General features: G+C 43.0%; 1 protein-coding gene across 1 annotated transcript in view; it reads left to right on the top strand.

Moving 5' to 3' along the window:
* Nucleotides 1-4751, top strand: part of LOC134575407 (transient receptor potential cation channel subfamily V member 5-like) — a 62887-nt gene extending 58136 nt beyond the window's left edge. Inside the window, exons 12-15 of the mRNA XM_063434710.1 lie at nucleotides 2268-2334; nucleotides 2782-3050; nucleotides 3572-3678; nucleotides 3930-4751. Of these exons, the coding sequence (XP_063290780.1) occupies nucleotides 2268-2334; nucleotides 2782-3050; nucleotides 3572-3678; nucleotides 3930-4404 (918 nt within the window). The 3' untranslated portion in view covers nucleotides 4405-4751. The remainder of the gene's footprint in view (nucleotides 1-2267; nucleotides 2335-2781; nucleotides 3051-3571; nucleotides 3679-3929) is intronic.
* The last annotated feature ends 10459 nt before the right edge of the window (nucleotides 4752-15210 follow it).

The following is a 15210-nucleotide window of genomic DNA, read 5'->3' as shown; positions in this document are numbered from 1 at the left end:
ACTACCTGTGATATGATTACTGAACACAATGGGTAATATAATTATCACAGGCAGAGAAATACAGTTTTTACAAAATATTAATAACTTCCAAAATATATATGCCATTTACATAAAACATACATGTTCAGCATCAGCATGCTTGAAATATACACATACTCAAAAATCAGGGCAATCGGTTCTGGGGTTAAAAAGTTAAGGGAAAGTCCTATTTGAATGAAGCATGGCTTTTCTGCCCAGAACCAGTTCCACAGAGTCTTCCATCCTGGACAGAGGCAAAACTCCATTAGCCACATGGTAGCAAAATACAATAAAATACATAAAAATATATAACTGTGCAGCAATTGCATAAAACAGGCACATTCAACATATCCCCAGATAGCTTAGATCTGAGCGCACATTATGACTAAATGGCGCTCAGATCACATACATACAGTTCAATTGCCATGGAGCCAAAGTCTTTCGTTATACGAATGGGCTCCATGGCAAAACTATCTGGGGTAACACTGAATGACCCGGCTTTCAGGTCTTTGCAGGGGAAAATCAAGCATTTTAACATGGGGCCATAGTCACAGGGTAGGAGGTTGGCAATCAGTCTTCTCCAATGCCCAGTGGCGAGGCTGGTTCCGCCACAGGTTTGACAGACAGGTGTGATCGGTTGGTGTGTGTGGCGGAACCAACCTCACCACTGTCCACTGGAGAGGCCTGGTTGCTCGCCTGCTCCTGTAGACTATGGTCCTGCATTTTAAACTTTTATTTTACCTGCAGAAAGGTTTATTTGTGCCTTTCTGCGGACTGTTAAAGCCATGCTACCCTAGATAGCTATGCCATGGAGCCCAGCCATAGACTGAAAGACTGTATGAAAGACTTTGGCTCCATGGCGATTGAACTGTATGTATGTGATCTGAGCACCATCCAGTAATAATGTGCGCTCAGATCTAAGCTATCTGGGGATAGGTAGAATTTGTATGTTCTATGTGATGAATGTAACAGTATGTATTTTAATGTCTTTTATTGTCCTTTGTCTGCCATGTGACTAATGGAGTTTTGCCTCTGTCCTTGGAGATAATTGGATTACTTCCCAATTATCTCCAGGATAGAAGACTCTGTGGAACTGGTTTTGGGCAGAAAAACCATGCTGCATTTGGTCAAATCGGACTTTCCCTTAACTTTTTAACCCCTGGATGGAATTGGCTGAATTTTGGTTATGTTTATATTTAAAGTATGCTGATTCTGAATATGTATGTTTTATGTGAATATGATGCATATTTTTAAAGTTACAGGGTCGGTATAAAAAGTGTATTTTTCCTGCCTGTGATAAATTACATTAAACCATTGTGTTCAGTAATTATATCACAGGCAGAGGGGAGGGATGTATGTTTGTGCTGTGTGTGTTTTACGGTTCTCCTGTAAATGATTAGTTGTATTTTGTCCCCTGTGGGATGTCCCCTTGCATGGGAACTTGTATAAAAGCCAGTGTGTGGCCATTACAGTTGAGTTCCTGCTTAACCCTCAAAGTGAAGTGTCTTCTCATTATTGGGGGAGGATTTATTGTATGCTGTTCCAGTTTGACTTCTAGGAGTGTAAACCTATTCAAATGCTGGAAAGTACTCATATGCTTCTCCGGTTCGGTGATTGTGGTGTCTGCCAGAGTGCTTGGAGTCCTCCGGAAACGCTAGGAGCATCCTTTAACGGAGGTACCCAGTCGGGGTGCCCGTCGATCCGTTACAGTGTGTATGTGTTGGTTTGAAGGGCAGGTCTGTGTCTGTTGGTTTGATAGGTTGCTTCAAAGGGCAGGTCTGAATGCGTTGGTTTGACAGACAGGTCTGTAAACGTTGGTGTGATAGGTTGGTGTGTATGTGTTGGTTCGAAGGGCAGGTCTGTGTCTGTAGGTTTGATACGTTGGTTCAAAGGGCAGGTCTGAATGTGTTGGTTTGATAGACTGGTTTGTAGACTTGTGCATAAGTGTCCTTGTCTTTCCATTTATTTACCCGTGTCTCTTTTCTTGTGTCTCTTTATCTGTCTTTCTCTTAATTTGACTTTCATTTTCTCCAGATTTTTCTTTTTATGTCTTTATCTTCATTTTTTTATCTTTCTATGTATTTGTTGAATTGTAACTCTTGTCATGTATCGTCAAACATTACAAGCCTCACAGGCAAAGGAAGCGTATTTCACTCTGTCAATGGTTTGTCAGATTTTTTTAAATGTAAAAATAAAATAGAATGTAAATATTCCTCGTTCTTCTATAACCCGTAAAATATTCTGTTTAGATGATTTTTGGAGACCTAATGCGCTTCTGCTGGTTAATGGCTGTCGTCATACTAGGTTTTGCTACAAGTAAGTAAAGACTTTCCAATATTTGCTTTATTGGTGGTTAAAATAATTTCTACTGTTGATCATGGAACACAGTGGACACAAAGGCAATTAAAAATACCTGATATTTTAGAATTAAAGCAATTATTTTAGCTATTTTAATCACATTTTTGCATTGTTATAACATAAATGGGATTTCATAGAAAATGGCAATTGAATCATATTTTGCTCACATTTCTATAAATTACATTCATGAACACAGATAAACCATAGTTCCTCTTTATTTTCATTATTTTGTCAATTTGAAAGTCCAATTTTATTCTCCATCTGTTGATCCAATTGAAATTAATTTCCGAGGTTGAAGCAAATTATACTGTTTAGTTGGGTAGTAAATATATCTGAACAATTTATCCAATCATGTTAATTCATCTATTGTTAACTCTATTAACCATTTTACAATTTTTTTCCCAGCATTCTATGTTATTTTTCAGACAGAAGACCCTTCCAAACTTGGGCATTTTTACAGCTATCCCATGGCTCTTTTCAGCACCTTTGAACTGTTCCTCAATGTCATCAACTCTCCAACGAATTATGAGGTGGACCTTCCCAGCATGTTCAACATCATCTACTTCATCTTCACCATCATCGCTAACCTTCTGATGCTCAACCTGCTGATTGCAATGATGGGGGACACCCACTGGCGAGTGGCGCAGGAGAGGGACGAGTTGTGGAGGGCACAGGTATCAACTTACCTTCTAGGGCACTTAACATATATGGCAATTTACATAAACTTCATGTACTCTCTGTCACACAATATGACCTTTTCATTGCCACCCACATGGGTATCTTTTCACACACTGCACTGTGATATAATATTCTCCAGGGCATTATCACTATACAGTACTGTGATATTGCTCTATCCATGAAAATATCAGGTATTGTGCTGCAATATTGCTCCACCAATGGCAATATCGCTATATATCACTGTAATATAACTTATTACTCAAGTCATGACGTTGTTGCAGGATAGCACTGTATTACTCCATCCATGAAATCAGAGATTGGTCAAAGTGTTACATTCTCTCTCATGTGTATGTTTCTCCTTTTAATAATATGTATAAAAGTCATCCAGACACCTTATTACATACTTGCAAGAACTGTACCCAACTTCATTTTGGTCAACACACTCTTGGTGTTTAGCATTTTTATTTGTTAATCCATATTTATAGGATTTTTTCATCGTTGTCATAATTTTTCTCAGGTTGCAGCCACCACAGTAATGCTGGAAAGAAAACTCCCACAATGTCTTTTGCCTCGATCCGGTGTTTCTGGCAGGGAATATGGTCTTAAAAACCATGCGTACCTTCGGTGAGTATAAATGTTTTAAAACACAAGACAAAAAAGAAAATTAACTTTACTTATCAATATTTTTTAATTGTGCAAATGTTAAGTGTCTGTAAAATTGATTCAGAAATAGGAAAGTAAGACATGTGCTGTAACCAATGCTTGGTCATAAAGAGAAAAATAAATAAATAAAGCAAATTAAGCTCAAACAAAATGTACACTATTTAAAAAGGAATAACTGTAGAGATAAACTGTATTATCTGTTTGTTCTACAGAGTGGTGGTAAGGAAGGACCCAAGTCAGCATAAAATCCGTCGTTACATAGAAGCATTTCAAGGACCAGAAAATGAAATTAAAGGACATAAAGGGAACTCAGAGAAACCCAAAAGAGTGAAGAATGTACATTTAACCAAAGCGATCATTTGTAGCTCTCATATAAACCTTCCGACATTCACATTCACAGAAGCAGAGGATGATGAACCACATCAAACTCCACAACCTCAAGCTAAATTTTTAAATAGAGGTGCAGTTTCCATACAAAACACTCCAAGTAAGACAATCCTCGAGTTGCCTCAAATACATATAGAAACTAAAGAATGTGACCATAGTTCTTCAGAAAATAGAACAATTCCTGTGAGAAAGATCAGTGGCCGTGGGTGGCAGATTGTCAGATCAGTCACCTTAGAAAGACTACGGGGTATGATGCCACAAAACAACACAGAGGACACAGATGAGATACACCATGTGTGACACAACCTTGGTAACACAAAGGAATGTGGAGACAGACTGAAAGTGGAAAATAATGTGTTATATGAAGGTCTCTAACAGAAGACACAAAGTACTAGACCTCATCTCGCTAAATAGAATTCCCAGTATTATCTGAATGGAGGAGAAATATTTAACAGCGTTATATGTTTTCACATGGAGTAATATTAAAATGTTACTATCTATCACTTGGAAAGGCATGCATGTGGCATGCAGTGGGTTAAATGTTTTGTAAGAGACTATTGTCATAAATAGACACCTGAAAAACACAAACTTGTGAAAAGATGGAACTTGGATAGTGACGTAATAAACACTTTTTGAAAAAAGTGTAATGTTTGTTAACATAAATATTGCTCCTTTTTATTAAAATGTGAAAATGCTTTGTTTTTGTAGTTTGAGACTATATCAATAAGCATACAATGTTTTCAACTTTAGTATAACCCTGACACACACACAAATTCCAGTTCGAACAACCAAAGAGGCAATCTCTGCACAGTTAATTATCACTAAACAGTGAAATGCAGTGGTTACTAGCAGTAGGCACAGCAACCCAAATTCTAAATCAGCCAAAATGGCTTGTCTATCACACTATTTGGTTGATTTGCGAATGATTCAGGATTTACCAAAGTTTGACGAAAAGTGATTTGGGCCAAACCAAATTTACCAAATTTTACAAAACAATACGTCCTTAGGACATTAATACTGTGTGTAAAAACAATAGCAACTGCACTATGCTCATATCCCTCACCCATGTTTTGTGCTTAAGAAAAGTCACGTACTCATAGGCCTGTCTATGATAATATATTTATATCAATATTAATTTCTACTGATTTCATTAATTTATTATTAAAATGGAGATGCATTCTAAGATGGTAGCTCCCTTGCCACAGACTGTTGGAGAGGCCTGAAGGTCAGACTCCTGCCCACAGACTATGAGTCTGGTCCCAAGAACCCCTAAAAGGAGCTATTGTCACTGTGGGAAAGGGGCATGGGGATCCTGGATTCTTACTGTGCTTCCCAGACAAACTTGAGGACCTCTGGGAATTGCTTGGACTCTATTTAGACAATGAGTGCTGGACCGTAAGATATCCTGAAACAATCTGGAACTGTTTTTAGATCGTGATTGTGCAGAGGTCTGAAAAATGTTTAAGCAGGTATTGCTCTGTCTCTCAACCTTCAAATAGAGTGTTATTTGGAGGGCAAATCAGGGAGATAAGAAGGCACTGGAGGATATTTGAGGCTTGAGAGCGCACACTTCCCCAGAGGTCTGGAGATCCTTTTTGTTAGACTAGAACCAAGCCACCGCATCCTTGGGAACTCCTCGCCGGATCAGAGAAAATTTTCAACCAGGTAAAACTTCAACATGCTGTAACTCTAGTGCTGATTCTCCCATCAGCGTGCTATTTGGACAGCAAGCTTGCTCCGTAACAAGCTTACTGAGATATATAAAAAAAACAAGGGGTATAGGCGCTCACTATATTATAATGCAGGCTGCGGCATACAATGCAAGGATGCCCAAAAACCTTGTGTGATAAATAAACGAAAATAAAGTGTGACATATACTGCGCCTTAAAATTCATACATACATAAACCTCAGGGAAATGCAGTAAACCTCAGGGAAAAAAAGAAGACAAATAATAGTGCAATACAATATGAAACAGTTTAAATGGAATAGGTAGTCGCTATAACACATATATTAGAGCTAATTAGAGCTCTGCTGTATAGCGCATGGACGGTACAATCCCCGTCTAAGGATGTATGGTGGTTGCAGTGTTGTTGGTCCTCCAGGTGCCAATGGTATATATAGCAGGTAGAAAGAACAAAAGAAACTCCAATGGTGCAGTAAGTACTGATATATAGAATAGATAAAAAGAAGAAATGTACTTACATTCTTTAGAGCAAGACTTGCTCTAGTTAAAACAGCATGGGTGGTATAATCCCCACCTTGGGATATAGATGGTGTCGGGAATCAAGCCAAAAATAAATAGTACTATAAAAAAGTAGCTATTTTGACAATAAAAAAGAAGAAAAGTATCTTTTGAAAAAGCCCTTTGGACGGGCGAAACGCGTCAAGTGGGACTTATTCTTTTATTTTGTATTCATTTTATTGTCAATATATTCATTTCAATAAATAGCTACTTTTTTATAGAACTATTTATTTTTGGCTTGATTCCTGATACCATCTACATCCCAAGGTGGGGGTTATACCACCCATGCTGTTTTAACTAGAGCAAGTCTTGCTCTAAAGAATGTAAGTACATTTCTTATTTTTATCTATTCTATATATCAGTACTTACTGCACCATTGGAGTTTCTTTTGTTTTTTCTACCTCCTATGTATACCATTGGCACCTGGAGGACCAACAACACTTCAATCACCATATACCCTTAGACGGGGATTGTACGTCCATGCGCTAAACAGCAGAGCTCTAATTAGCTCTAATATATGTGAGTGGTTTTCATATAGCGACTACCTACACCATTTAAACTGTATCATATTTAGTGATGTACCGAACTGTCTGCCGGCGAACAGTTCCCGGCGAAATTAGCGTGTTTGCGTTCGCCGCGGCGGGCGGACACATGCGCAGTTCGATCCGCCCCCTATTCGTCATCATTGGGCAAACTTTGACCCTGTGCCTCTCGGTCAGCAGACACATTACAGCCAATCAGCAGCACTCCCTCCCTTCCACACCCTCCAACCTCCCTCCCAGCATCCATTTTCGATTCATTCGGAAGATGCATGCTTAGTGAGAGGAGGGAAAGTTTAGCTGCTGCTGATTACATAGGGAAATTGATAGCTAGGCTAGGGTATTCAGTGTCCACTACAATCCTGAAGGACTCATCTGATCTCTGCTGTAAGGACAGCACCCCAAAAAGCCCTTTTTAGGGCTATAACATCAGGCTGCTTTTTTTTTTTTTTTCCTGTGTAATGTAATTGCAGGTGCCTGCCTGCCAGCTTCTGTGTGAGGTTCACATTGGATACTGTGCCTATTTGTCCAGTGCCACCACTCATATCTGTTTTAACAATAGGTTAAGCTTTACATTTAAAATATTTTTTTTTTCACTGTAATAGAAGAGCAGTTGCCTGCCTGCCAGCTTCTGTGTGAGGTTCACATTGGATACTGTGCCTATTTGCCAAGTGCCACCACTCATATCTGTTTTAACAATAGGTTAAGCTTTACATTTAAAATAAATATTTGTTTTTCACTGTAATAGAAGAGCAGTTGCCTGCCTGCCAGCTTCTGTGTGAGGTTCACATTGGATACTGTGCATATTTGCCCAGTGCCACCACTCATATCTGTTTTAACAATAGGTTAAGCTTTACATTTAAAATAAATATTTTTTTTCACTGTAATAGAAGAGCAGTTGCCTGCCTGCCAGCTTCTGTGTGAGGTTCACATTGGATACTGTGCCTATTTGCCCAGTGCCACCACTCATATCTGTTTTAACAATTGGTTAAGCTTTCGATTTAAAAGAAATAATTTTTTTTCACTGTAATAGAAGAGCAGTTAGTTGTCTGCAAGCGTCTGTGTTTCAGGCCTACTTCAGCGTGTGCTCTGCAGACCTGTGCCAGCGTGCTTTGACAGTTGCCAATCATATCTGGTGTCTCTTTAGCGTGCTTTTACAACCAAAATTGTGTTTCCACTGTAATAGAAGAGCAGTTGCCTGCCTGCCAGCTTCTGTGTGAGGTTCACATTGGATACTGTGCCTATTTGCCCAGTGCCACCACTCATATCTGTTTTAACAATTGGTTAAGCTTTCGATTTAAAATAAATATTTTTTTTTCACTGTAATAGAAGAGCAGTTAGTTGTCTGCAAGCGTCTGTGTTTCAGGCCTACTTCAGCGTGTGCTCTGCAGACCTGTGCCAGCGTGCTTTGACAGTTGCCAATCATATCTGGTGTCTCTATAGCGTGCTTTTACAACCAAAATTTTGTTTCCACTGTAATAGAAGAGCAGTTGCCTGCCTGCCAGCTTCTGTGTGAGGTTCACATTGGATACTGTGCCTATTTGCCCAGTGCCACCACTCATATCTGTTTTAACAATTGCTTAAGCTTTCGATTTAAAAGAAATAATTTTTTTTCACTGTAATAGAAGAACAGTTAGTTGTCTGCAAGCGTCTGTGTTTCAGGCCTACTTCAGCGTGTGCTCTGCAGACCTGTGCCAGCGTGCTTTGACAGTTGCCAATCATATCTGGTGTCTCTTTAGCGTGCTTTTACAACCACAATTTTGTTTCCACTGTAATAGAAGAGCAGTTGCCTGCCTGCCAGCTTCTGTGTGAGGTTCACATTGGATACTGTGCCTATTTGCCCGGTGCCACCACTCATATCTGTTTTAACAATTGGTTAAGCTTTCGATTTAAAAGAAATAATTGTTTTTCACTGTAATAGAAGAGCAGTTAGTTGTCTGCAAGCGTCTGTGTTTCAGGCCTACTTCAGCGTGTGCTCTGCAGACCTGTGCCAGCGTGCTTTGACAGTTGCCAATCATATCTGGTGTCTCTATAGCGTGCTTTTACAACCAAAATTTTGTTTCCACTGTAATAGAAGAGCAGTTGCCTGCCTGCCAGCTTCTGTGTGAGGTTCAAATTGGATACTGTGCCCACTAGCCCAGTGCCACCACTCATATCTGTTTTAACAATTGGTTAAGCTTTCGATTTAAAAGAAATAATTTTTTTTCACTGTAATAGAAGAGCAGTTAGTTGTCTGCAAGCGTCTGTGTTTCAGGCCTACTTCAGCGTGTGCTCTGCAGACCTGTGCCAGCGTGCTTTGACAGTTGCCAATCATATCTGGTGTCTCTTTAGCGTGCTTTTACAACCAAAATTTTGTTTCCACTGTAATAGAAGAGCAGTTGCCTGCCTGCCAGCTTCTGTGTGAGGTTCACATTGGATACTGTGCCTATTTGCCCGGTGCCACCACTCATATCTGTTTTAACAATTGGTTAAGCTTTCGATTTAAAATAAATATTTTTTTTCACTGTAATAGAAGAGTAGTTAGTTGTCTGCAAGCGTCTGTGTTTCAGGCCTACTTCAGCGTGTGCTCTGCAGACCTGTGCCAGCGTGCTTTGACAGTTGCCAATCATATCTGGTGTCTCTATAGCGTGCTTTTACAACCAAAATTTTGTTTCCACTGTAATAGAAGAGCAGTTGCCTGCCTGCCAGCTTCTGTGTGAGGTTCACATTGGATACTGTGCCTATTTGCCCAGTGCCACCACTCATATCTGTTTTAACAATTGCTTAAGCTTTCGATTTAAAAGAAATATTTTTTTTTCACTGTAATAGAAGAACAGTTAGTTGTCTGCAAGCGTCTGTGTTTCAGGCCTACTTCAGCGTGTGCTCTGCAGACCTGTGCCAGCGTGCTTTGACAGTTGCCAATCATATCTGGTGTCTCTTTAGCGTGCTTTTACAACCACAATTTTGTTTCCACTGTAATAGAAGAGCAGTTGCCTGCCTGCCAGCTTCTGTGTGAGGTTCACATTGGATACTGTGCCTATTTGCCCGGTGCCACCACTCATATCTGTTTTAACAATTGGTTAAGCTTTCGATTTAAAAGAAATAATTGTTTTTCACTGTAATAGAAGAGCAGTTAGTTGTCTGCAAGCGTCTGTGTTTCAGGCCTACTTCAGCGTGTGCTCTGCAGACCTGTGCCAGCGTGCTTTGACAGTTGCCAATCATATCTGGTGTCTCTATAGCGTGCTTTTACAACCAAAATTTTGTTTCCACTGTAATAGAAGAGCAGTTGCCTGCCTGCCAGCTTCTGTGTGAGGTTCAAATTGGATACTGTGCCCACTAGCCCAGTGCCACCACTCATATCTGTTTTAACAATTGGTTAAGCTTTCGATTTAAAAGAAATAATTTTTTTTCACTGTAATAGAAGAGCAGTTAGTTGTCTGCAAGCGTCTGTGTTTCAGGCCTACTTCAGCGTGTGCTCTGCAGACCTGTGCCAGCGTGCTTTGACAGTTGCCAATCATATCTGGTGTCTCTTTAGCGTGCTTTTACAACCAAAATTTTGTTTCCACTGTAATAGAAGAGCAGTTGCCTGCCTGCCAGCTTCTGTGTGAGGTTCACATTGGATACTGTGCCTATTTGCCCAGTGCCACCACTCATATCTGTTTTAACAATTGCTTAAGCTTTCGATTTAAAAGAAATAATTTTTTTTCACTGTAATAGAAGAGCAGTTAGTTGTCTGCAAGCGTCTGTGTTTCAGGCCTACTTCAGCCTGTGCTCTGCAGACCTGTGCCAGCGTGCTTTGACAGTTGCCAATCATATCTGGTGTCTCTATAGCGTGCTTTTACAACCAAAATTTTGTTTCCACTGTAATAGAAGAGCAGTTGCCTGCCTGCCAGCTTCTGTGTGAGGTTCACATTGGATACTGTGCCTATTTGCCCAGTGCCACCACTCATATCTGTTTTAACAATTGGTTAAGCTTTCGATTTAAAAGAAATAATTTTTTTTCACTGTAATAGAAGAGCAGTTAGTTGTCTGCAAGCGTCTGTGTTTCAGGCCTACTTCAGCGTGTGCTCTGCAGACCTGTGCCAGCGTGCTTTGACAGTTGCCAATCATATCTGGTGTCTCTTTAGCGTGCTTTTACAACCAACATTTTGTTTCCACTGTAATAGAAGAGCAGTTGCCTGCCTGCCAGCTTCTGTGTGAGGTTATTCACACACCCGTTTGAAGAAATGAGTGATGCGCAACCATTATTGCTAGAGGATGTAGATAACAGGGATATGTCTCAGGCAGGCAGCATTAAACACATGGAGGTACGGTGTGATGATGATGATGTTGTACCCGCTGCTGCTTCCTTTTCTGAGTTGTCAGATACAAGCGAAGCGGTTGATGATGACGATGCGTCCATGGATGTCACGTGGGTGCCCGCTAGAAGAGAAGAAGAACAGGGCGAAAGTTCAGATGGGGAGACAGAGAGGAGGAGGAGGAGACCAGTTGGAAGCAAGGGGGGGTCGTCGCAAGGAGCTAGTGGCACAGTCAGACAGCATGCATCGGCACCCGGGGTCAGCCCGACAGCACGCCAATCAACGCATGCTGTGTCCACCACCAGAATGCCGTCATTGCAGAGCTCAGCAGTGTGGCATTTGTTTTGTGTGTCTGCCTCTGACAACAGCGATGCCATTTGCAACCTGTGCCAAAGGAAACTGAGTCGTGGGAGGTCCAACACCCACCTAGGTACAACTGCTTTGCGTAGGCACATGATCTCACATCACAAACGCCTATGGGATCAACACATGAGTACAAGCAGCACGCCTACTCTAAGCCGCCATCCTCCTCCTGGTCCAGCATCTTCAGCCACGTCAACCACTGCTGTCCTTCTTGCCCCCTCTCAACCATCCGCCACTCCGTCGCCCGCCTTGAGCAGTTCCCGCTCATCTGCCCACAGTCATGTGTCTGTCAAGGACATGTTTGAGCGTAAGAAGCCAATGTCACCAAGTCACCCCCTTGCCCAGCGTCTGACAGCTGGCTTGTCCGAAGTATTAGCCCGCCAGCTTTTACCATACAATCTGGTTGAGTCTGAGGCGTTCCAAAAATTTGTAGCTATTGGGACACCGCAGTGGAAGGTTCCCGGACGGAATTTCTTTTCACAAAAGGCAATCCCCAACTTGTACTCGATTGTGCAAAAGGAAGTCATGGCATGTCTGGCACACAGTGTTGGGGCAAGGGTCCATCTGACCACTGATACCTGGTCTGCAAAGCATGGTCAGGGCAGGTATATCACCTACACTGCGCATTGGGTAAACCTGCTGACGGCTGACAAGCAAGGAATGCGTGGCATTGCAGAGGAGTTGGTGACACCGCCACGAATTGCAGGCAGTCCTGCTGCCACCTCCTCTACTCCTCCTACTCCATCCTCTTCCATAACCTCCTCGGCTGAGTCCTCTTGTGCCGCTGCTTCTTGCTCCACATCAACGGCACCCCCCCAGCTCCCCAGGTACTATTCCACATCCCGGATACGGCAGTGTCACGCCGTCTTGGGTTTGACTTGCTTGAAAGCAGAGAGTCACACCGGACAAGCACTCCTGTCCGCCCTGAACGCACAGGTGGAAAAGTGGCTGACTCCGCAGCAACTGGATATCGGCAAAGTGGAGTGTGACAACGGAAAAAATTTGATAGCGGCATTGAAGTTGGGCAAGTTGACACGTGCATGGCACATGTGTGTAATCTGATTGTACAACGCTTTGTGCATAAGTACACAGGCTTACAGGACGTCCTGAAGCAGGCCAGGAAGGTGTGTGGCCATTTCAGGCATTCCTACATGGCCATGGCTCACTTTGCCGATATCCAGCGGCGAAACAACATGCCAGTGAGGCGCTTGATTTGCGACAGCCCTACACGTTGGAATTCAACACTCCTAATGTTCGACCGCCTGCTCCAACAAGAAAAAGCTGTTAATGAATATTTGTATGACCGGGGTGCTAGGACAGCCTCTGGGGAGCTGGGAATTTTTTTGCCACGTTACTGGACGCTCATGCACAATGCCTGTAGGCTCATGCGTCCTTTTGAGGAGGTGACAAACCTAGTAAGTCGCAACGAAGGCACCATCAGCGCATCATACCATTTGTTTTCTTCATAAAGCGTGCCCTGCGAAGAGCTCTGGATCAGGCTGTAGATGAGCGTGACGAGGAAGAGGAAGAGTTGTGGTCACCATCACCACCAGAAACAGCCTTATCAGCATCGCTTGCTGGACCTGCGGCAACGCTGGAAGAGGATTGTGAGGAAGAGGAGTCAGAGGAGGATTGTAGCTTTGAGGAGGAGGAGCAAGACCAAACACAACAGGCATCCCAGGGTGCTCGTTGTCACCTAACTGGTACCTGTGGTGTTGTACGTGGCTGGGGGGAAGAACATACCTTCAATGACATCAGTGAGGAGGAGGAACGGGAAATGAGTAGCTCGGCATCCAACCTTGTGCAAATGGGGTCTTTCATGCTGTCCTGCCTGTTGAGGGACCCTCGTATAAAAAGGCTGAAGGAGAACGACCTGTACTGGGTGTCCACGCTACTAGACCCCCGGTATAAGCAGAAAGTGGCGGAAATGTTACCGAATTACAACAAGTCGGAAAGGATGCAGCATTTGCAAAATAAATTAAAAAGTATGTTTTACACAGCGTATAAGGGTGATGTCACAGCACAACGGGAATCTAACAGGGGGAGAGGTGGAAGTCATCCTCCTCCTCCTCCTCCCATGACCACGCCGGCAAGGACAGGACGCTTTAAAGTCGTGTTGTTGATGGAGGACATGCGGACCTTTTTAAGTCCTATGCATCGCCACAGCCCTTCGGGATCCACCCTCAGAGAGCGACTCGACCGACAGGTAGCAGACTACCTCGCCTTAACTGCAGATATCGACACTCTGAGGAGCGATGAACCCCTTGACTACTGGGTGTGCAGGCTTGACCTGTGGCCTGAGCTATCCCAATTTGCGATAGAACTTCTGGCCTGCCCCGCTTCAAGTGTCCTGTCAGAAAGGACCTTCAGTGCAGCAGGAGGTATTGTCACTGAGAAGAGAAGTCGCCTAGGTCAAAAAAGTCTAGATTACCTCACCTTTATTAAGATGAATGAGGGATGGATCCCGAAGGGACTGACACTGGGCGATACATTCGCTTAAAAAAGGCCTGAAGAGATGAGCTGCCTTGGGCTAAAAATGGTCCACACGCTGCTGTATTTTAGCTCTGAATGACGTTTGACTTGCGTGACTTATCCGCCACTAACTAGGGTTCAAGCCGCTATGTTTTAGGGCACTTTCTGCCTGTGAAACAAACATCAATTTTTCTGGCCGCTGCTACAGCAGCGGCTGCAACAATACCAAATTTTTCAGGCATGTGTACATGCCTAATTTTAAGGCCCACTGGTGCAAGTGGACTGATTACAATTACAGGGCCTCTAAAGAGTCCTGTATTGTTATTCATCGTCACTACCTTCCCGCGTCGGGAAGATTTCTTGCACAGGGCGCCCAAAGGCCTAAGGCTGGCCCTGCGCATGGGTCAGTGGCTCTGCACCAGACTTCCCTCCAATTGATCAAAGTTAAAGGATTTCAAGTGGACTGATTACAATTACAGGGCCTCTAAAGAGTCCTGTATTGTTATTTGTCGTCACTACCTTCCCGCGTCGGGAAGATTTCTTGCACAGGGCGCCCAAAGGCCTAAGGCTGGCCCTGCGCATGGGTCAGTGGCTCTGCACCAGACTTCCCTCCAATTGATCAAAGTTAAAGGATTTCAAGTGGACTGATTACAATTACAGGGCCTCTAAAGAGTCCTGTATTGTTATTTGTCGTCACTACCTTCCCGCGTCGGGAAGATTTCTTGCACAGGGCGCCCAAAGGCCTAAGGCTGGCCCTGCGCATGGGTCAGTGGCTCTGCACCAGACTTCCCTCCAATTGATCAAAGTTAAAGGATTTCAAGTGGACTGATTACAATTACAGGGCCTCTAAAGAGTCCTGTATTGTTATTTGTCGTCACTACCTTCCCGCGTCGGGAAGATTTCTTGCACAGGGCGCCCAAAGGCCTAAGGCTGGCCCTGCGCATGGGTCAGTGGCTCTGCACCAGACTTCCCTCCAATTGATCAAAGTTAAAGGATTTCAAGTGGACTGGTTACAATTACAGGGCCTCTAAAGAGTCCTGTATTGTTATTTGTCGTCACTACCTTCCCGCGTCGGGAGTGGGTCATTTGCACCCCTGCTGCCTTCCTTGCATGTGGTAGCTGTTTGTCAGGAATTTGTCAATCCATATCTGCCAAGTGACCCTATGTAGGGGTAACAGTCCCTATTCTGCTCTGTGTCAGTGTGTATCATGG

This window comes from Pelobates fuscus, chromosome 10 (genome assembly GCF_036172605.1).
Source record: "Pelobates fuscus isolate aPelFus1 chromosome 10, aPelFus1.pri, whole genome shotgun sequence".
NCBI classification, from domain to species: Eukaryota; Metazoa; Chordata; class Amphibia; order Anura; family Pelobatidae; genus Pelobates; species Pelobates fuscus.
Note: the sequence above shows the minus strand (reverse complement) of the source record. Positions and strands in the feature narration are given on the sequence as shown.